The following is a 22546-nucleotide window of genomic DNA, read 5'->3' on the forward strand; positions in this document are numbered from 1 at the left end:
CGTAGAAGTCATTTTCAGTAATCATTTGAAGCCATGATACAGTTTTGATGTTGGCAGTCAGAACATTTTTTAGTGCCTTTTATTAGTAATATTGCAGTTGGGTTCTGGCTAATGTAGATGGAAACAGCTATGCTGTGTAATTTTGGCAGGGTGTGTTCATACCTGAATTAGCAAAGAAAACTTATATATTTTTTAATACTTTTTCATTACTGCTGGTGATGTATACCTTAGAAAATTGATGTGACCCATTCAATTGCCCCTGATGGATAATGTTTTTTTTTTTTTTGCAGATTTTACATGAGCAAAACAGGATGAAATATTAAACCTTTTTAACCCATGTGCACAAAAAGTGAATAAGTTTCTTATTTAGCTACTTGGTGCATGGGAGTCACATCAGCATTAGCATGATAGGAAAATAGAACATTCTATTAATAGCTGAATATTCATTTTTTTGAATAGGTAACAATTTAAATGATATTACTTTCTGACACAATTGTTTAAAAATACAAGAATTAAAGTTTTGCTTCTGGCTCTGCCTAGCATTTTAACATATTGTGATTTGATTAAATTGGTAAAAAAATACTAAAATTCATAATAGTCAAAGATAAACCAAAGCAGACCTGCTTAATATGGCAACAAATGATTGTGATTCACTTTTTTGAAAAATGAAACCAAACCCATTATTAAAGTAATTATGCATTAAGCAGGCGGGTTTCTTATAAAAATTACATTCTAAATAAATGTGTGTATGAAACTCTTAATTGATAATGGTAAAATTATTTAAAAAAAAAAGACTTTACCACATTCATAGTGTTAATTAGTACACTTCACTGTAAAAGTCCTGAATTTATTTTTGTTTATAAATCTGTTATATGCTCACCAACAGTTGTTTAAGTATTTTTGCCACAAGTTATAATGGTGAACTGGAAAGTCATGAACCTTAAAAAAAATAAAAATTTGGATTGTAGGTTGGTTGCCAGGTTAACGTGATCAGAGTAAATGTTAACTGGTTGTTGAAACTTAACCTAGAGTAGTTGACCCTTGTTCATAGAGTTTATTTGATCCTTTGCTCAATCATCTCTGGTTTGGCCTTGTGGTAGTACGGTTAGCTGAGAAAAGCAGACGAGCACAAAAGAGCAAGAGAAAAGCTAAAACATTTTCAATAAGTACTGGCAAAGAAGCAGGTTGTTTGCTAGATGAGATCTTGGAACGAATTGAGGCACTATGTCATTGAGCTGATCAGAGAGAGTGAGGGGTGAAGTGTCCCTTAATTTCACAATTTGCTATTATCAACTAGATAAGTGAATATGTGCTGTCCCTTGGCATGCTCATAATTAGATTGCGTTAAGTTTAACCAAATGGAGGTTTTGGACACCGGCCCCATTTCACTATAAATACGTGACTGAGCACATGATTATTTTATTCACATGGAAAATAGTTATTGGCATTGCAAAAGTTGTTTGAATGAAAGAAGAAATCCTGACCTTAGATTTTGCTTGTCGCTATAAGTAATTTTCAATATTCTGCATGTCTTATAAGTAACAAGTAAAAATTATAATATGAGAAATTTTCTTATTTGAAATAGCACACGGCATGCCAGATGTTAAGCCTGGAGACTGGTTGCGAATTAGAGAATTACAAGTCTGCTTCCAATCTCTTTGAGTGCTGAATGGAAATGGAAAGACATGAATCCGAAAAGGCAGTGAACCTGAGCCAGTGGTTGTACAGTAGGTCCAGTTCAGGTCACAAAAATATATGGCAGTGTTGTAATAGATTGAACACGAGAGAAAACATATCTGATGGACCGAAAGAAGAATTAAAATAGTGAAATTTTGGTATCCACTTAACAAATAATGTGTGCTGTTAGGAAGCCAGATCGTGGTAGAAGTGGTGAGGAGCTGAAGTAGATAAAAAATCCAGAAAAAATAAAAACACACTATTCACTACATTTTTGCTTGGCCAGCAAATGGGAATGAATTCCCCTTAATACGAAACAACATCTTGTATGGAAGATTATTTCACAAACTATATTTTATTATTCGGTGCACTGATGACGTGAATTGCTAGTCGCCCGGATAGCGTACTGACACACAATAGAAGTTGCTTGGAAGGGGCCATGTGGTGGGGCCTGTAGTTTTTAGCTCTTGCCATTAGGGGTCGAACTGGCATCTCTAACCCTGAAAGTGCTGGGAAATGGTTAGAGAAAATGGTGCTGCCATGGAACAAAAAACTCCTTAATAAAGACTACTAGCAAGAGAGTAATGGATAAATGCAAGTTTTTTATTTTTTTGTTTTCGACTTGACAGCAAACAATTCTTTGTGCATGCCCAGTACAATTGGAGAATTTTGGGCCACGTGATTACATTTTATATATAAAAAGTTGAAGAGTTCATTATCCCCCCTTTTTTGTACATCAGCTTTAAACTAAAAAAATTGTGAGTTTTGGTTATACGGTTAACTTATAAAGTAAATGTAATTTAATGATCAAATTAAAAGTTGGGGTTTGTGTTAGAAATGTTATTCGGGGATAATTCTGGACAGGATATTTAATTAAACAAAAATAGACTTTTTTGTGCATTTACTGTTGAACATAGTTTTTTCTTAAGGGATTTTGTGATATTCAAATAGTATTCTACCTGGCAATTGTGAAGGTGATTAATTCAGGGGTCCTCAATTAATTTTTTATTGAACAAGAGGTTCTGAACCATGATTTAGTATATGGAGTAGTTTTACCTACATTTATTTTTTTTTTATTTTTTGTGAAGACAGTCTAGAAAAGTCCTTAATATTTTTTTTTCCCAGAATTTTTGGTAACTGTAACTATGCATTACTTCATTGGAGAATATGCAAGGGGAAAGTATGTTTTGTGTTTACAATGAATCGCCAACTAATCAAAAGAACATAGGTACTGTTGGACACATTTCTTTAGTTGAGCTATGATATACAGTTGAGATTGTTGCCATTTAAAATGTGGAGTTCCACATTTTAGTAATATTATTAAAAGAAACAAAATGATAATTTAATAAGAAAGTAGAATCATACTGTTAATGAGAACAGTATGTTGTATGAGAGAAAATGTGAAATGAAATGTTAATATTTTAACTAGTAGGCATGTTAGAGTGGATGAATAATAGAATGTCCATGACTTGAGTATATAATGAGAGATGAGTGGACAGTTATGCACAGTCTTCAAAAGTTAGCATTAAAAAAAAAGGGGGGTTGCCTGAGCTTCAACGGCATCTGTAGAATCTTTCATAACTGCCGTATTGAGTCGTAAGTCTGTGCATATAACCCATTGCAAATAGTGAATTTAGAGAGAAAACTATGCAAACAACGTTTGTGTGCACGCATGTATCTGTGCACGCATGTATCTGTGCATGTATACAGTTTTTTGGAAACTTTTCTGAAATATTTTGGTAGGTGATTCTGTGTGGGATATTCAGATAGTTGAAGTAGGCAGCTTAGAGACTAGCTCAATTTCTTGGCCACTTGAAAATCAAAATTAGAAACTATCTGTGCAAAATGTGGAAACACTACTCTGCAATTTTTTTTTATGGTATTTTCTCCTCTCTAATAATTCATTAAAATAGAGGAAGGAATCCTCTTGTTAAATTATTGCGTACAAATTTTTTTGTCATTAAATTTAATGGATATGTCTCGAGTTTATGACCTTGTGTTATAATAACACTAATCTAGTTGCAACTGTCTAGGATTCATAGTTTGTGAAACTCTCATGAAATGTTTCAGCCACAATGGTAGCATCTGTGAATAGGCATTACTTGATACATGTAGAGTTAAGCACAATATTTAAGGCAGGAAAATGGCATACTGATTGATTGTCGTGAGGTACAAACAACACATATAATACATTATTCTTTTAGCGTACTTATTTAATGTACATTAGGTGTGGTCATGTAGAAAGCTCCTGGGGAAATGAATCCTACTGCATGTCGTTGAAATACTTTCCCTTGCTGCATGCCGAGTGTGAGGTCAGCGATAAACAACTGTTGTGGCAAGTTTTAGTCATAATTGTGAGGAGGAATAGTAGGCTGAATATGATTACTTCTACTAGCAAAAAGTGTCGCTTTCTTTCAGGTGTTTATCAGGTTTTGAATCATTTGCATTTTAAGAGTTTCAGAACAACCTGTATACATGTGTATGAGAGAAGACTAGATGAGACCAAAAAGTCAGAAGTCAAAAGAGATTACCTACCAGATATGCGTTAATTTTTTTAGTTATTTTCTAGTAAGAGTTACTAAAACATACGCTTATCAGTTGTTTCTTATAGTAATTATTGAGGGAGTTTTGCTCCAAAAAATCAGTTCCCAAAAAATTTTTTGGAATCTCTTTGGAAGTGTAAAGATTCTGAAGAAAATGTTAAAGGAAAGCTTTGCAAATTTGGGAGGACTGGTTTGGTAATATTCCATTAAATACAAAATTAATGTGATGCCCTCTTTTTTCTTTTATTACAATAACTCACTTTTTTCTGTATCTTTTTAATCTGTTTGTGACTTTTAAATAAAAATGCTGTCAATGAGAACTTGCTCTAGTGAGCTATTTGTGAGATAACCATATTTGTGAGATAACCACATGGTATAGTTATATAATTGTCTCAAATTTGACAGTTCTCATAAGTAGTATGCAATTTCCCAACTGTTACCTGCAAGGTATTACATGATGTTTGTTTAAGAATACAATCAAATTAAGTTGTTAACTAACAATTTTGACAAAAGTGACAGAGGGGTACATAGACAATTGGTACTAATATTGAGAACTGTCATAATTGGTCAAGTTACACATCACATGTTAAATTCAAAGGTTTTCACTTATGCAAGAGAGATATGTAGCCAGAATGCATTACACAATGAGGTTACAAAAGTGTGTAATACCCACTATAAACTAAGTAAGATACACACTGTTCAAGATAAGGTGAGACTTTCTTGACAGGCACTTCACCGAATGTTAAAACATTATCAGATCAATGTTTTGATGTAATAAACCATATACCCAGATTCATGTAGCACTAAACTAGCTACTCGTGTATCAATAACTATTTGCTAATTCTGTAAGAATGTTCAGCTGTCGAAAGTCTTAATGTTCTTGTGCAGCACCAGTCAAAAGTCTCGTCTTATATAGTATGCAGAAAATACTCTATACAGAAAATTTAACTGGAAAATGTGTTTGCATACAAAATATGGGAAATGTCCCAAAATTACACAATATACTTTTAAACATCCAAGGGGAGGGTCCGCGTCAGGGCTCACCGATTTGGCTTGAACTGTGTGAGTAGAAGCAGGTAAGTGCCCCTTTCAATGTCGTAAAATGTCTCTCCTGAGTGGGCCCTAGGAAGCGAGAAAAAAAACTTTTCAAAGATTTTAGATTATGAGAGATACTTTTATGAATTCAAGTCAGCGACTTGGTGCAGTGGTCAAGCGCGTTGTTTGGTAATCTGCCCCAGCTTTGGTTCAACACCCACTGGTATAGTTTTTCTTTATTTTCATTTTTTATATCACAATATTAAATTATTTATTACAGAATTTAAATACATTTAAAATTACTATATTACATTTAGTAAAGTTTACTGTAATTAAGATTATTTATTTAAACAGAAAATGTTTTAAATGATAACATATTTGAATTGTATATACTGTAGAATGTGGTTTGTGATTTTAAATTTTCTCTTTAAATAGCAATGTTTTGTGGCAATATCTCCATTTGAAGATTTTTTTTTATTCATTTTTGTGTGTTCAGAGCTGTTTCAAAACCCATACAGTCTGCCATTACTATACTATTTTCCTATAGTTGTAACTGTCTCTACAGCTGTGAACAGCGCCGCATCTCGCCACATGTCTGCGGGGATTTGGCATATGAATGTATTATTTTATTGGAAAATGAAAAAAAAAAAAAACATTTAATGTTACTTCTGATAATAAATAAAAAGCAGCGAAAATAATTACCCGCTAGAATTTTTGTAAATGTTTATTTTATTCAAAACCTCACATAATTATGTAATTTAACTGTTTAAAGATATTTAAAATTCTGTAATTAATAGTTTTAATATTGTGAGAAATAAAAAAATGGCAAATGCTTACCAGAGTTGGTGGATTGCCAGATAATGCGCCTGACCACTGTGCCATGCCGCTGACCTGACAATTAATGAAAATAATATATCTCATACTCTACTTAAAAATCTTTATAAAGATTTTTTTTTTTTGCTTTCAGGGCACTCTCAAGTGAGATATAAGACATTGGATAAGACATTGGAAAGGACACAGCTACCTACTTCTGTTCTCGCAGTTTAAGCGGGCCCCTCCCCTCTTTAGACATGCAAATAACATGCAAGTTGCTAACACATTTTCAAACACGTTCAGTGACCCTCGGTTATCAGGTGATGAGAGCTGAGATATTTTTACATATTCAAGGTAATACAGTTTTAAAATAATGAGTAAAATAAAAATTTGCAATTATGTACACATTTTAAGTATTGTACTTTTTTTTTTTTTTTTTTTGCAAAATGCACAATAGTGATTCTTTTACTTAGTGTAAAGAATAGTATTGTTTTTATCACATTTTATCCACCAAGTAACGCCATTGCTTCATCGAATTAAAAGGAGGGAACATGTACAAGTGACCATATCGTTCACCACCCACAAAGACGATCAGGGTTTGATTTTTGATGCGGTCAAACCCAAATTTTTTGTAAGAGACGAATAGTAGCGGATGTTGTTGTGAGCTGGTGATGTTTTTTTTTTCATTTGAAGGCATTCTTCCACTGCTCCATTTCATTTCGCCCATCAATTTTTTCGAATGACCTTTGTCTATGATGCAATTCATTGAAAACTTCTCATGTCTGTGAGATAAGCCACTAAAGTTTTTTTCTGTTTTTACCCTTGTTTTATGAAGAAGAAATATAAAGACACAGTTAAAATTTAATGTAATTCAGAGAGAGAAAATTACAACTTCATTTCTGTGCAATTTACATCATTTTAATTTTCAAAACTTGCATTATACAATTATACCTGTAAAAAAATTTTTTTTTGTCCAGTTGTGTTTGGGGGGGGGGGGGGGGGGTGTTTGAGGAATGTCATCTCTGGGTCACCCTTGACTTTGGTTCCCACTACAGAATTGTCGACATCCGGATCAAAGAATTACTTGTAAAATTTTTATTTACAGTTTATATATTCTTTCACTGATTTATTTATCCTGATTTTTTGCTGGTTTATGCTATTGATGTGTGTTTGTATGTTAATTGAATGGTAAGAATTATCACCTTATTACTCATTAATAGTTAAACTTTAAATTTAATCTGCGCTTCATATAATGTGCTAGTAAATACAAATGTTATAATCTTATAACTTTTTTTAATACCAAGTTAAAAAAAAAACTTCACAGTTAATGTTCATTAACTGTAAAGTGCAAAATACAATGTGCTTGTTTTTAAAATTGTACTTTTTGTTGAATCGTCCATAAAATATTGAAATAGTTTTTAAATCAGAGTGACAGTTTGTTTTATTTGAATTAACACTGAGTGGCAAAATAATGTTTACAGTAACAAATGGTTGATAAAATTAAATTTTCCCTTTATGGATTTTTTGGGATTTAATTATTTTTAAATGATGCATATACCATATTAGCAGAACACAAAACTTGACTCCTTATTGGGTTATTAAGCACTTATGGTGGGCATTTTATCTGTCACTGTGGCTAAGATTGTCACATTCATGTCAGTAACATGTGAAAAGGTATCTTAACACAGTTCTTTCTTTATCCATCTCAGTTAAAATGTTCAAGAAAAGTAGAACTTATCTGCACTGCCCTTATTTTTTATAATTATTATGTACCAGTTATTTATTTATGCTTTTATTGTGGTCAGCATAATTTCAATTCAAATAATTGAATAAATTATAACTGGTGTATGGTATAATACTCTGGGAAAATTTTTTTTTGTAGCAGTTAAATTGTTACCAGCAGCATGAGAAATAACTATTTTAAACAATAGATTTCACTTTTTGATTTAAATAAACTATTTTGCTGTATTGGTTGCATAAACAGTTGATCAGGCCCACATTAAAAACAGTTTTTGGGTACTGCAAGATTGGTGTTGTCTTGTTGTGTCTTGTAGCTTCTGGCCATTATGTCAGACACAGCTGCCCAGTTGGTAGAATATGCCCGCTACATTAATATAATTCCATTTGTGAGTTGGAAAAAATACTTTATTTTCTAATAGTCCTTACAAGCATTAGAATCAAAGTAAATGTTCTTGGTCTAATACATGCCTGCCCAGAGTTTCTTGAAGCCTAGGGAAAAAAAAATAGGGAATGGGTCCACCTCTTTGTTAGCTATAAACATAGTAAAGACTTGGGCACAATGTACCTACAATATTTATATCACACAGGTTGTCTGAATGTCACTGAAGTCACAAAAAAGTAATGAAACTGAAAGACTGATTATTAGTTATAAAAAATTCTAGAAACATTCTTTCATTGATGCTGGAACTAACTTCTTAGTAGCCTTTTACTAATTTGTATGTTGTTTTTGCGCATTGAATCATGTGAATATTATCTCTAAATGCTTTAGCTTTCATTTTAAAAAGCAGCATGTTCCTGGGAATAGTATATCTATTTTACATTGTTTTTTTATTATAAATATGAATTTTAAAAAGTCAAAGATTTATTTAAAGGTTCTGGAAAAAGTTATGAAATTGGTTTACTAGGTACTTGTGGATACACTGTGGTATCGGATCAAGCCGTCGGTAAAACAGTTGCACAATTGGCTGGCCTAGAAACGGGTTGGCCTTGATCCTTTATGCAGTTACCTAGCTGTTGCTTCGGTAAAATGAATAGCAGTTAGTAAATATTGCAGCAGAACAAATTATTTTATAGCTTATTTATATTTGTTATTCCTGGGTCCTGTTAATAACTGGAACCTGGGGCTGAGTGCATGCTCTCTGGGCAGGCCTGGTCTCTCAACGCTGTATTTTTAGTCTTCTGTGTGCCTGACTTTTGCATCAAGTGTTCTCTCTCACTGTTTTCACAGCAGAAGCCCACCGGAGCAATGTCGTCGCAAGTAGTGCCGAAGCATGCCGAAGTTGAACTTAACACTTGCCCATTTGACCCACGTTTCCCGAACCAGAACCAGACCAAGTGAGTGCCGTGTCAAGGGCCAGGTGACGAAATAAAATCTGTCTTTTTTTTTTTTTTTGTCTCTTGTCAGATTGTCGAGTTTCGGCATCATGCCAGGTAAAGCTGAGATAGTCCCGGAGGAAATAATGCAAACAGCCCCATTTGACCCTCGGTTTCCAAACGTGAATCAGACGAAGTGAGTAATGCCATTCCTGGCAGGTTTGAGGTTTGCAGTGAAGATTTTTGAAAAGTTGCATCTGAATGTTAGATTGCAATTTCATCATAATGGATTGCAGAATTTCTAAATTTTGAAGTGTGAAACCTCATTTTACCTTAGTTACTTAATGTATTGTATTCCTGCATCTTGATAAAATATATTTTCACAGTACGGTAAATCATTTTGGTTAGTAAGAGATAGAAATTGCATGGGATTAATCAAGAAATTTACCATCAACGCACATTTGATGTACAGTGGTATGTACTACCATTGCTATTCCTTTGCATGATTGATTTTGAATTATTGTGCATGCGGACTGATGATATTGAAGCTTGGTTGCCGTAGAGTTATTCTTTGTGAAATGTTCCTTTCCTTAAGGTGTGGTCCTAGGTGATCGCCAACACATTGGTATGACTTAAATTTATGGACATAACTCGGTGCCAAAGTTGTTAAAAAATCCACTGTAATAATGTTGAAGGTGCCGTCGCTTTAAGGAGCCTTCCTAGTAAGGGATGTGTTTCGTATTGGTAAGGCGGGTTGATAAGTGCGGCGCTCGCTGATGGAGTGATGTTTCTAGTGCCGTATAGCCTCTTAAAGTGCAATGCTTTGAACTAGCATGCAGTCCTTTCATCATGCATGGGTGAATTGAGATTTGAGCGGTCATTATATGGCGGAGAAATGTAGATAATATGAATGTTAATCCCTTGAGAACTTCTAAGAATCTGTATCGTATGTTTCATGCCTGAAAATTCTGCTGAAAACACATATTTAAAACATTATCACTCTTCTAAAATTACAGTTTAAAAATAAAATATGGAAACAGAACTACTCATCCGTCCTGAACCAATTTTAAATGCTTTTCGTTAACAGATTGGCCTGACCCAGCCAGTACCTTATTAAATTACCTACAGTAGGGACAAGATGTTTCACTGTTTTTTTTTTTTTTTTTTTTTTTTTTTAGTTTTTTTTTATCTCAATTCGCTGTATAGTGAGTTGCGATAAAACCAAACAAAAATATCGAAAATCAAGTGCATCATGCAGCACCAAAATGCAGTTAAATCATAACCGAGCAACATTTAAACAAAAATTATAAGTATCACATAAAAGTAATATTTTAATGTTTGAAATTGCGTGAATTGCATTATTTTAGGCCAAAGTTTATACCAAAGTGTACAAATAGGAAGTATTAATTGAATGGGTTTGATTGTACTTATATAATCAGTTATAAACTATTGAAATTTTTCCATTTTTCAAACACTGAAAATGTTGCTAGTTTATTATTATAATTAATGAATCATAGTTTATTATAAATTGTTGTACAATTTTATCATTATTACTGCACTATTGATGGAGTAAATTTTATGTAACATTAAAACTTGAATGTTGTATTTGTGGAATAATGCACTATCTTTATAAAACAAAATAATTAAAAACAATTTTTTAAAAATCACTGAAATCTCCTGTTTTAAGGGGATTGGTGCAGGACAAAAAACAGTCATTCGTCAGAATTTGTTGGAAATGAGCTTAAGTGTTTCATAAATGCTTGTTTATTACTACTGTAAGGCCAGCCAGCACGTATATAAGCTAGCGGCTTAGATTTGGCAAGTTAGTGGCGAGAGAGCTTCTGTGAGGGGAGGTTGTCGGAGGTTGCAGCTCTGAGGCCTGCCATCTAGCGGGAATCTTTCGAAGGTCTTCCACAATATCGCCTTTCTCTCTCTCTCTCTCTCTCTCTCTCTCTCTCTCCAACACGGACGGAAAGCGAACCACGAAACCAGATCTTATCTTCGCTTCCCATCTCGCCCTATCCTTCATTCTCGGATCAGGTAGCCGCCCTTCCCCGCGTAGACTTTCGTGTTACTCCAGGAAACCAAGACTTAAAAAGGCACAAACCTGCGAAAAATTTGTCCAAAGCTGGATTTTTGTACTGTGGTAGAGTTGACTATGCTTAATAATATACCGAAAGTTTACCGCTGTAGACCTTGTGCGTTATCACCGAAAATTTGCATTTAAGTCCTAGGTGACAGCAACTTACATCAGTCCATTAAAATGCTACCCAAGTATACAGTTTTTAATTTTGACTGTCCGTAAACCTACCAAAATAATCTAGAAACTGTAATACACCCATTAATGTAAGAAAAAAAATTAAATTTTTAATATTTAAGATATGATATAAAGCGATTAATTCACGACATATATATATTTTTTTATCTTTGCCACCCAGATAAAAATACGATTTACACCGATTTGAAGAGCCCAATGCGAAAAAATGTCTAAATAAATGGTTATAATTATACTTTTAGCTTTAAGATAGTATATTTATAAAGAGTCTAGCATAATTAGTTGCCTCATGAAAGCTGCCCGAGCGTTGCAGTGTACTGCGGCCGTACTGATCTTTCGCGGCCGGCGTGCTTAGAAACACGCTGCGTACTGCGACACTCAATAAACTTGGTCTTATTTAAGGATTACTTAAAATATATTTAATGCATATGATAGGGTGTATTCATTTTACATCTATTGAGATATACTACATATTCTTTTTTCTTATATGAATGATTTTTGATACATTAAAATTAACAATAAACAATTTCTGCTTGGAACTTGTAAATCAAAATTTTAGAGGACCTCTGGTTTTATATATGTGTGTTCGTATTTTGTTATAAAAATTTAATTATTAAAAATTATTTTAATACCAAAAAATATAATTATTTTTTTATTTCTAATACATTATATTATTTTCGATCAGAACTACGCAAAATTTTAATGTAGCCTATATTATAAAATATATATATATTTAATTGTATAAAATTAGTTTACTACATAACAATTGAAGAAAACGATACACCGTAAATGTGAGTTTTGTCACTTTTATAACATAATTCGTATGATAATATTATTTTTCCCAGAAAATAAATAAAACATAAGTTGTGTTGTAAAATGTATTGATAGAATTACATATTTAGTATTTTTTTCTAAGTTAATTTATTGGAGTGCTGCACCTAGCTGACTTCGTTGAATTGCTAGTGGCAAAGAGTGGTGGTGGATGTTTTTGCAAGAGTTTGACCGTATTTTATGACTCTAGCTGTGAGAGGGTGTTCGTCCCATAAATCCTAACGGTCAAGGAAAATAGCCTTTCTCTGTAGTCACGTACGGGTCTGCTACTCGCGCAATATCGTCAGTTTATCACAACTTTCTAGGAAGTTCTATTGTTGTGATTTATTTATAATTTAGAAATTAAAGAGTCCATCATACTAACATTTTTACCTAAGCAAATCGCATCCTGGAAGATTTTTATCTACGTTTGCAGAAAAAATCACTTGTAGTTAGGAAACGTTTATTCTTTCAGAGTAAAATTCAGTCTGGAATTACCATACATTAAAAACCTTAGTTTTCTGGAGCAAAAAACATCCCAGCACAAGCGACTTTAACACTGCTGCAAACACTCTACGCAGCTTGAAATACATCAGTGGTCAGACTATTGTACCAGACACTCAAAATATACACATTTAAAACTTTAAAAAAAAAAAAAAAAAAACAGACAATATTTATGAAGTGATTTTGACGCTACGCACAACATATTTGTGTAACATGTAGTCAAATTTCTATAAAAAAAATATTTTTTTCTTACTTTTTATGATTAAAATTACCAATTTAATAATAGGACGTTTAAACTTTGAGGTGTTTATCACAATTACCATGTAGGACATTCTTTTATATTACTTTGGTGCCATAATGAGAACCGACTTAAAAAATTGTTAAAGTTATTAAATTTACGAAACATTTTTGTGGATCATTGTAGAAATTATCATTAAGGACTCAACTGCTCATTATTGGTGTGATCACAAGGTTTCATCGGTAAACTTTTGACGTGTTACTAAGAAATGTTCATTCTACTAATGTACAAAATTTTTGCTTTGGGATAATTTTCCATGTATTAAAATTTTTTGTTTCCTAACAGCGAAATTCGTCCCAACCCGAGCCTACTTCGGCTATCTCGCAGTAGTATACACTACGCGGCTCGGATCGCTTTAGTGGTCAGACTAATTGTATGAGACACTTAAAAAATATACCAATTTAAAGATGAATAAATATGCAACAACGTTTACTTTAAGCGATTTCCACGTTGGGATCTTTAAGTTTATGTAAGATGTATTTATATTTCCTTAAAATTGAATGAAAGTGAATTCGTTAACTTTAATGATTTAAATGGTCTATTTTATAGAAACATGTTTAAACTTTGTGCTTTTTATCACTATCCTCAGATAGGGCAATGTTTCTAGATTATTTTGGGTTCCATACTGACGGTCTAATCCATAAACTGCATTTGCAATATCCATTATTGTGGATCGTAGCAAAAAAATGTCATTTTGGACTTAACTGCTCGTTTTTGGTGTGACGCACAAGGTTTGCGGCAGTACTTAAACTTTTGACGTGTTACTAAGAAATGTTCATTCTACTACTGTACAAATTTTCGGCTTTGGGATAATTTTCCATGTATTAAAAACCTTTGTTTTTTCACAGCGAAATTCGTCCCGACCCGAGCCTACTTCGGCAACCTCGCAGTAGTATACACTACGCGGCTCGGATCGCTTTAGTGGTCAGACACATTGTACCAGGCTCTCAACAAATAAACTAATTTAAAATTTAAGAACTAAATCGTGATCGTAAAATGGCCGCCATGGTGATTTGCGAAATAAAAGCAGTTAAAATTTTATGTAGTTTCCAAGAGACATTATTACATCACCAATCATCTAAAGTAACAGGTTTACCATAATTTCAACATATTCAGTAACTAGTCAGTTTTTTTTTCAAATGTGTTACTATTAACAATCTAGACCATATCTAGTCGGAGAGGTCTGTATTGTTACAGACTATCTGTATTCTGGTATTTGGATTTTGAAGCTACTTAATGATTCGCTTTCAATGTCTATTAAAATATACCTAATGCTAATTGCAGGAATATTTCTACTCGATTTCAAAATTATAATTCCTGAACATTTGTAGCGGACACATTTCAATGTAACACTTACTGATTTTCGAGTTGTGTTGAGGTTTCACATGCGTGGCCCCTGCTCTGGTAACAATGAGTCATCACAACCGGTGCCGTCTGTACGAGCGTCTTCACAAGTTATCCTGAAATATGTTCTTAAATATTAATTCAAGTGAATTCTTAAAATCCTACACACCTTATCTTAAGTGTCGTAAATGAATCGTTATATTTTGTAAATCCATATAATATAGGAGCCAACATGGCGCGAAGCGATGGACGCGAAACGAATAATATATATTTTTTTTACTAACCACTACATCAGTAAATATTTGTGGTTTCCATTCGCTATGGATTCAAGCATGTAACATTTGTACTGCTTCTTCAATTCGGCCACAGTTAAATGGGAGGCTCTGAATCACTAAAAACTCCTCAACAAAATCAACGATGAATCACAGGCATTACAACAAACAGTTGTCACAAGTCAAGTAGCCAATGAGCAGGTGACATTTTTCGAGTCCGTAGGGGATTGTTGAGACTATCGTACAAGTCATTGGCAACGCGCCCTTACGCGCATGGTTAATACCCCGCATGAGTAGAGTGTAAAGGCGTAAGCATGAGACACAGGTCCTCATCTAACCGCGCACACTTAGATTTAACTCAGGATAGGGTGAAAAATGTTTACTAATTTTGCAGTCCTAACAGTCACCAACGAAACGCCAGCAAAATAAATTAATAAGCTCACGAAAATTGTTTGTGAATGAAGGCGAAGCTGATACTTTGGAAACGTTACCAGCAGATATTAAATAATGTTTAACTATTATTTACGTAGCTTACTTCTTAAAACTGCATTCATGTAAACTGATTTTGTGTGAGACTATGTTGAGTGTTTACTGCTACACTTATTTTTCTGAAAAAAGTCTATTGTGGCTTAATAAACTTGTTAACATTGATGCCTGTCATAAAAAAATTCAAACGTAATTATACGGATACATGTTGAATATAGTTTATGAACGGTTCACGCATTGCTGAAAAAAAAAAAAATCATGTTTACAATTTTACACATCTTTTTGTTGTCGCATCGCGTCCATCGCGTTGTACATACGCAACTCTGAAAAATAAATGTATGGTAAAAAAAAGCTATAATAAAATAATCTCTTATCTTTCTTTATTCTTTTTTCTAAGCGCTCTAATGGCTTTCGATAGTTTTGTTCTTTTGTGTACTCTGCTTGGTGGAGTTTCTTCGGCATTTTATTCCTGAATAAATCTCACGCTTACAACAAAAAACATCTGGCTAAATCACTGTGCTAAATAATAACAGAGAATAACCATTCAATTATACGCCGAGCTAGACCAAGCACGTTCTCTTATCTACTGAAAATGAGTACGTTGGCCTTCATATCAGTTTCGCGCGAAATCCCGTCTCCCCTTCGTAAACAGCAGACAGCTGTGGCAGGGTGGGCTGGCTGCAAAAAGTTGGGGAAACAGTCGCAAGGTGTCACTACTGTCCAGCGCGCTCCATAATTTCTCGTATCCGAGCTTGCACGCTGCTCAAACTTCTACAGCTACGTTTTTACTTTAGGTCCGACTGCAATAAACTAAAGACTAAAATAAAGTCAATCATTCAGCCGACAGATATGTTGGCGTTTGAATTAAAAATGAAAACGCGAATGTTATTAAATTCGCAAATGAATATCACGCAATTTCGTAGCAGCTCAGTTATTAAAATTCAAATTGTAAATACATTAAAATAATAATGATTACAGATAAAATAATGGTCACAGTCATATCTCCCGTGTCTGAAAATTTATCTGCGAAAGTTTTACCACTGAATTCTTTATAGTTTTTTAATAAAGCTTGAATTTAAAAAATTCCCGAAAATCAGCAATAACTAAATTAAAATAAAAAAATTAAAAAAATTTTTTACACCAGAATGGTTCAAATTTTCTCTAGCAGCTGAATCATTAACAAATATATTGTTTTTTTAATACGATGCTGGTGCACCAATCCCCTTAAAAAGTGAGATTAGCTTAAAAATAAAGCCTTGAAATCTTGTCTTCAAATACTTATTAGTATTGTAGTATTATTCTCTTTTGTGTTTTCATCAGGTAACACAGGTGACATTGTAAGTTTGGCTGTGTTTATAAGTAGCATAAACATTGGTTCACAGTACTACAGTCTGGCAAATTTAGTTTACACAGTAGCTAACAGATTTAATTTACTTGAAACTTCATAACAAAACTGGGCAGTCCGATGCAAGCTTCGACTATTAGCATGACAGTGTTAATGTTACACTTAATCTCCTGCATACAGCTATTTGCCTGGTAGCTTATCTCATGCAGATGTTTATTTATTTACCTGTAGAAACTTACAAATGGTCTACCACATTGAGATTGTGTACATTTTTCTGTAATTACTACCTTATCCTTTACTTGCTTATTTTCATTCACTGGGAGGATAATTTTCAATTTTCAATTTTTTTTTTAAAGAAATTTTGGGGGGGGGAGGGGGAATTTGGTTTTGTAATACTATAAGATTTAATGCTGAAACTTTTAAAGTTTGATTTGAATGGTACCAGGATATAATATATAAAAAAAATCAAGGTTACTTTGCAAATAATATATTATAATTCTCATTTTAGACCCTGAGTTTAAAATTTTGTATAAATGTCATAGTACCACATAGGTAGTATAATATTAAACTAGGAAGGATAGGTCCAAAATGTTAAAGGATTTACCTGGTAAAATTAATACTTTTTTTTTTTCTTCTTGTTAGCACTCTGAGGTTTATTAAGCCCAATTAGTGACATCTTTTACAATTAACAAATGTTTTCTGGTTTGCTTTTTTGGTTTCCGAGTCAATTAAGTTGAAAAAGATTTTCTTATTTATAGGATCAAGTTTTTGTTATAACCTTTGTTGTAAATTTGATGCCCAACTATATGTTAGGTAATGGGGATTTTTAAAATAGTATTTAGATAGGCCACGTGGTTCAAAAAAAAGGTCATGTGAATCAAAAAAACTTATTTTGGCTTCTCTTTATTCTTAACTCACAACCTAACATTTTTTTGAGGAATTCAAATCAGAAATAGATAAAAACTTAATGGGAATGCTCATAAACACATAGTGTGAATATTATTTTACTGTGTTAGAAGCAGAACAAAAATATTTAACAGAAATAATTATTTGTAGCTGATTTTTATATATTTCTGGAATTTCCTTTTGTAGCCAAGTGACTAACCATATTTACTCACAAATTAGTGTGATCTTAAAACGGAGACATAAAATAATGTTGACTATTGTTTTCGGAAGTATTGCAAATATTTGATTGTTAAAGTATTAACTTTTTCTTCTCTAATTATGACCTTTTCCTTGTAATAAGTATTCCCATTTTTTTGGTTAGGTGTGGCATATTTTCCCAAATAAGGTTCATGTATTTATTTTTATGTTATATTTATCATTGTTTGTATCTCCAAATTAAGAATTAAATATATATATATATATATAATACTCTTGTTTCTGTTTCAAATTTGAATATGAATTAACAAAAACATCCTCTTTCAATGTTCTTAGACCAGGGGCAAGTTTTGCTGATAATTTACGTACATGCTGTGCACATTTTGCATGATTAATAATTTTACATGAAACATATTAGCCTAGAATTTAAAACATAATAAAATATAATTATTTTTTGCTGGAAATATGTAAATACGACTATTGCTATTTTGACAATGTTCACATCGTGGCTCTGTCTCACACACCATGTTTTATTTCATTTACTAATCATTGCTATTTGATGGCTTTTCTTGTAAATTCATTCCAATAGTGCCTTTTTGCATTTTATTTGTAGTCTAAAATTTTCTTAACAGATATTAATTTCAGATATCCAATAAAAAAAGTAGTAAAAGTCACTGAAGTGCTAATTTTTATGAACATTTGTGTGATCTCTTGCAGGTAAGAAATATTAATACGGTTTTGTTAATATATCTGGTGAGATAATTTGTGACCCAACAATAAATTCTAGTTAGCCTTTTGAGATGAATTGGTAAAACCAAAGACATTAATAAGTTTGTGTCTGGTCAACTTCAGGATTTTGTTACAAATTGTACATCAAGTTATAAATTTGAGCATGTTCAACATTGGTTATTTCATATTCACTTCGTTAAGAGATTTTCCTGTAAATTTATTCTGCTAGCTCTTTGCATTAATTGTTGGGTCACATTTGTCACCAGATGTTTACTAAATGTGTTTCAGAGCTTTAAAAGGTCACGCTAGTGGTCATAATTATGAACAGTTAGTGTTTTACCGCTATTAGATAATATTCAGTAAATATCTTTTAACAAGATTTAAGATGAAACACAAAATGATAAAAGCCCTATTATAAATTTACAGAAGGGGCCCTTGAATAATTGTAATGATCAGGGCCCTTCAGAGGGTTGGGGGGGGGGGGGGGGGCTGAAATCCCCGGGGCATGGGTACTACAGGGGGCCCGGTAAAATTCAGAAATTTTTTAATTTACCCTGACACAAGTTCGACATTTTAAGTCATTTGCTTTAGATTTTTTGAATTGGGTTGAAAAAAATGGTACATTAAGTAATGGGTTTGGGGCCGACAAAATTATTTGCCCCTGGGCCCTTTTATTTATTCTTGACTGCCCTGGGAATGACAAGAAAATGAAATTGCTTAAATGGGGGTGAGATGGAGCGTTAAATTGTTAACATCCGCCCAATTTTTTTGTAAAGAAAAGGCAATGCTGCAAGGCGACGGGCACTTCAATGAGGACCATGCTTGTAGGTACTGCTACCAGAGCTACGTGGACTGGCACCGGTGCACGCGCCTCAAGGGCGAGGACTACAGTCCGTGCGAGTACTTCAAGAAGTGCTACAAGTCCCTGTGCCCCAACTCTTGGATAGAGCAATGGGACACGCAGATCGCAGAGAACCGCTTCCCCGGCAAGATCCTGTGAACGTGGCGCGTTGCGCTCACGCCTGCTGTTAGTGATTCACCAGAGAAGGCACGTGTGTCATATTGGGTTTTGTGTTGTATCTACTTGTACATTTTATATTTCTTCTGTTTTAAATTGTAAATTCGATGTGCCCCTGTGTACTTTGTACAGTACAAACAAATTAAAAAGCTGAGATAAAGTAGTACACAAGTTAAACAGTGTTTTCTTTTAAACTAAAACATCCTGGTGTTTGATGTCATCCTTGTTTCCTTACAAGAAAGTGTTCCTAGATGAGGTTTGTTTTCCTGCCCATTGTATTCTCTTTGGCCATGGTGCTGATAAACTTGAAGCTTTAAGTGAAACGGTTACGTATTCAAAAATAGACTTAAGTTCAATTTTGTCAATCTCTTCTCATACCTTCAAGGGTTCAACACATGAGGACATGGGGGAGATTGGGTATATAACACCTCCGCCTTTTCCTTAACAAAATCCTAAATTTCTATCTGTCCCACATCCCCAACAAAAAAAAAAAGAAAAAGAAAACATGGAAGCAAACAGTGGGCAAAGTGGATTACCAACTTGCTCCCCTCCCTCCCCCAAATAAAATTCTGCTTACGCTGCTTCTTTACACCTCTACTTCAGGTGTTGACCTCTTCACAGTAATGTATTGTTTTGACTGCAATTATGGGGGTTTGATATCTACAGAATCCAAAGAACCAGTCTTGCTGATTGTCCTCTGACCACACGTACTTAGGTAGTTAAGTCAAATTTGCTGTAAAAACATTCCACAAAATTAAACTAATATCATTTAATGCAGTGAAATGTCTTTAATGCAGCAGTCTTATCATTACATACATTCTGTAATCTTGTTCAGAATTCGTATTGTGGATTCCTGCTGTTGACATTGGTTGCCAGGTTGAATTACTGTGCTGCTGGTGTATTTAGGTTGCTCATTATCATTACTGGAGGTATTTTTTAGTAGGAAGATTTGCAGGACCCAACTATAGCATGGAAAAAATTCTAATTACAATTTATACATGTTTTAGAAAGTAATAATAAACTTTGATAAATTTTATTCTCAACTATATTTATTATATTACTTAGTATTACTCAGCAAACCCATTTATACAATTTAATAACAAGATAACACTGCATGAGAATTTTTGGCTTGCATTTCAAGTATTTATTAGAAAGTTGATTAAAATAGAAATAAACATGAATTAAAATTATTACTCATTTAAAAATAACAGCTCAGGTTATCAATAATTATTTATCAATTGTTGAAATAATGGATTATGATAGAGCATTCTAATAGACTAATATTACCTTATCATTGAATTATAATGCAACAGATTCTGCTAATAGGTTCATACACACACTGCAATGCTTTCATAGGCATTGATAGTGTTATGCCGTCGAATGAATTAACAATGACAACATGTCCGCCGCTCTAAAACACGAAAACTAAACTACATGGACCTACCTCATGGTAATTCTTTGCATTGCATTGTAATCATAGTGCCACAAAGTGAGAGTAAAAACAACATAGCACACATGGGATTTGTTTAAACATTTTAATTAACAAGTTGGACTTAACATCTTTACAAGCTTGTGACAAATAATTACCCTGTAAAACTAAAGCGTGAAAAGCATTGTACCAGCAAAAAAATATTTAGTTACACAGCTAAAACAATACTCATATAACACTGTTTAAAAATAATTATTTACACAAGAAATTAAAATAATACATACTTGAAAGAACACCATTTTCTTGGGAGTATGGCCTGTGACATGGTGCACAACAATAAGCTCAAACCCCGTTGTGTTGCCCTCTGCCCAAATACTCCCTTAGACGCCAGCAAGTCGGGGGGTGTCAGGCACAGGCGGGTTCCGCCCTAGCGCCAAACCTGCATGGTTGATTCTTTCTGCCCCGCCCAACTCTTCCTACCTGGACCTTTTCCCTCTTGTACAGTAGTTTTATTGCATTAATCCATGATAATTGTTCCCCGCATGACCAGGCCCAGGGTTTACCTTGTGTCTATGCAGATTTTACCTGGGTCACTTTAGTTAGCTTTGGGCTAGGCAACCTAAGGGACGTTAGCCATGGCGCCAATAAACGAATTGAAATTCGGCCTTGAAATTTTACTGTTATCGCGCCCAAAGAAGTTTCACTTAAAAAATATGGCAGTATTAACAAATAGCTTCATGCATATATGCTTACATACATATTGTAAAACAACGTAGATAGAATCAGTAAATTCCTGTGAAACTAATAAAGTGTTAAAAGTTTCAAAATGGAATTAAACATTGTTTTCCCAATTAAACTTCTTATATATGGCTGGCTAATATCCTTCGATGGGGCCAAACTTTGAACCCAGCCAGATTCGTCAAGTTCGCTACAAGACAAAACGGGCTAAGACAACTTGTTAATGATGTGAAACTGAACCACTTAATACTTGAAATACGAGGTGAAACCAGTTTCATAAACTTTACAAGTTCGTGTGCCATCCTGCAGATTACCAAGAACCCCCCCCCCCCCCCTCCCAATTAAATAATTATTTCTGTGTCGGAATTATCGCTGGAAAGTTTTCTCTGTGGTAACCAAGACCGACAAGTTTTTCTTTGTGTGTCGCGTCTGTTCCACTTGGATGCTGCCATTGCGGGCTCGTCCTTTTGTGGATGTTGGCGGGAAGGAAGTCGCCACCGCAAGGAGGGGACCAAGTCCTCTCGCTGCCGATAACCCCTTTCCCCCCCCCCCCCCCCCTTCATCCTCGCGACCCTGTGTAGCTTCAGTTTCTGGGTCAGCTTTGTCGCGGTGCCGTCCTGTCGGGTGACTAATTAGTAGCACCCAATTTTCGTCGCGCCACGATCGCTTGTTAGGACTCCCGAACACCGCCGGTGGAAGGGGGAGGGGGAGTTGGCGCTGGCGCAGAGGAGAGACGTATTATTAACACTACTTCTATCGCGAGCGAGAGCAGAGAAAACGTCGCACTTCGGTAAAGTTTCCAGTCGCGTAGTTGCAAACTTCGTGCTGGGAACAAAAACGAACAGGAAATTCAAAAGTAGGTAGGTACTTTCCTATATTTATCCGAGGAAAGAAATTAAAAAAAAAAAAGGAAAACCCGGAATTCTTGCTCAAATTAGGCGTGGTTTCAAAACTTAACTTTAATTTTGAGATTTTACATTTAATTTTTTTACAAATTATTTCACATACTCTGAAAAAAATTCTTTATAAATGAGCATACTTAAATGACAAGCTCGCTAGACAACCAAACATTTTT

General features: G+C 34.0%; 1 protein-coding gene across 13 annotated transcripts in view; it reads left to right on the forward strand.

The window, feature by feature from the left end:
- The window catches only part of LOC134534034 (cytochrome c oxidase subunit 6B1), a 34342-nt gene extending 14861 nt beyond the window's left edge, over window positions 1-19481 (forward strand). For 2 of the 13 annotated variants that reach the window (XM_063371981.1, XM_063371982.1), the window contains exons 2-4: window positions 291-459; window positions 9037-9143; window positions 19115-19481. In XM_063371981.1, the coding sequence (XP_063228051.1) occupies window positions 9055-9143; window positions 19115-19286 (261 nt within the window). In that variant the 5' untranslated portion in view covers window positions 291-459; window positions 9037-9054 and the 3' untranslated portion in view covers window positions 19287-19481. Of the gene's footprint in view, window positions 1-290; window positions 4541-9036; window positions 9319-19114 lie in introns of those variants that run through there. The other 11 variants (XM_063371980.1, XM_063371984.1, XM_063371988.1 and 8 more) reach the window with 7 other exon arrangements.
- The last annotated feature ends 3065 nt before the right edge of the window (window positions 19482-22546 follow it).

Source organism: Bacillus rossius, chromosome 7, assembly GCF_032445375.1.
Source record: "Bacillus rossius redtenbacheri isolate Brsri chromosome 7, Brsri_v3, whole genome shotgun sequence".
NCBI classification, from domain to species: domain Eukaryota; kingdom Metazoa; phylum Arthropoda; class Insecta; order Phasmatodea; family Bacillidae; genus Bacillus; species Bacillus rossius.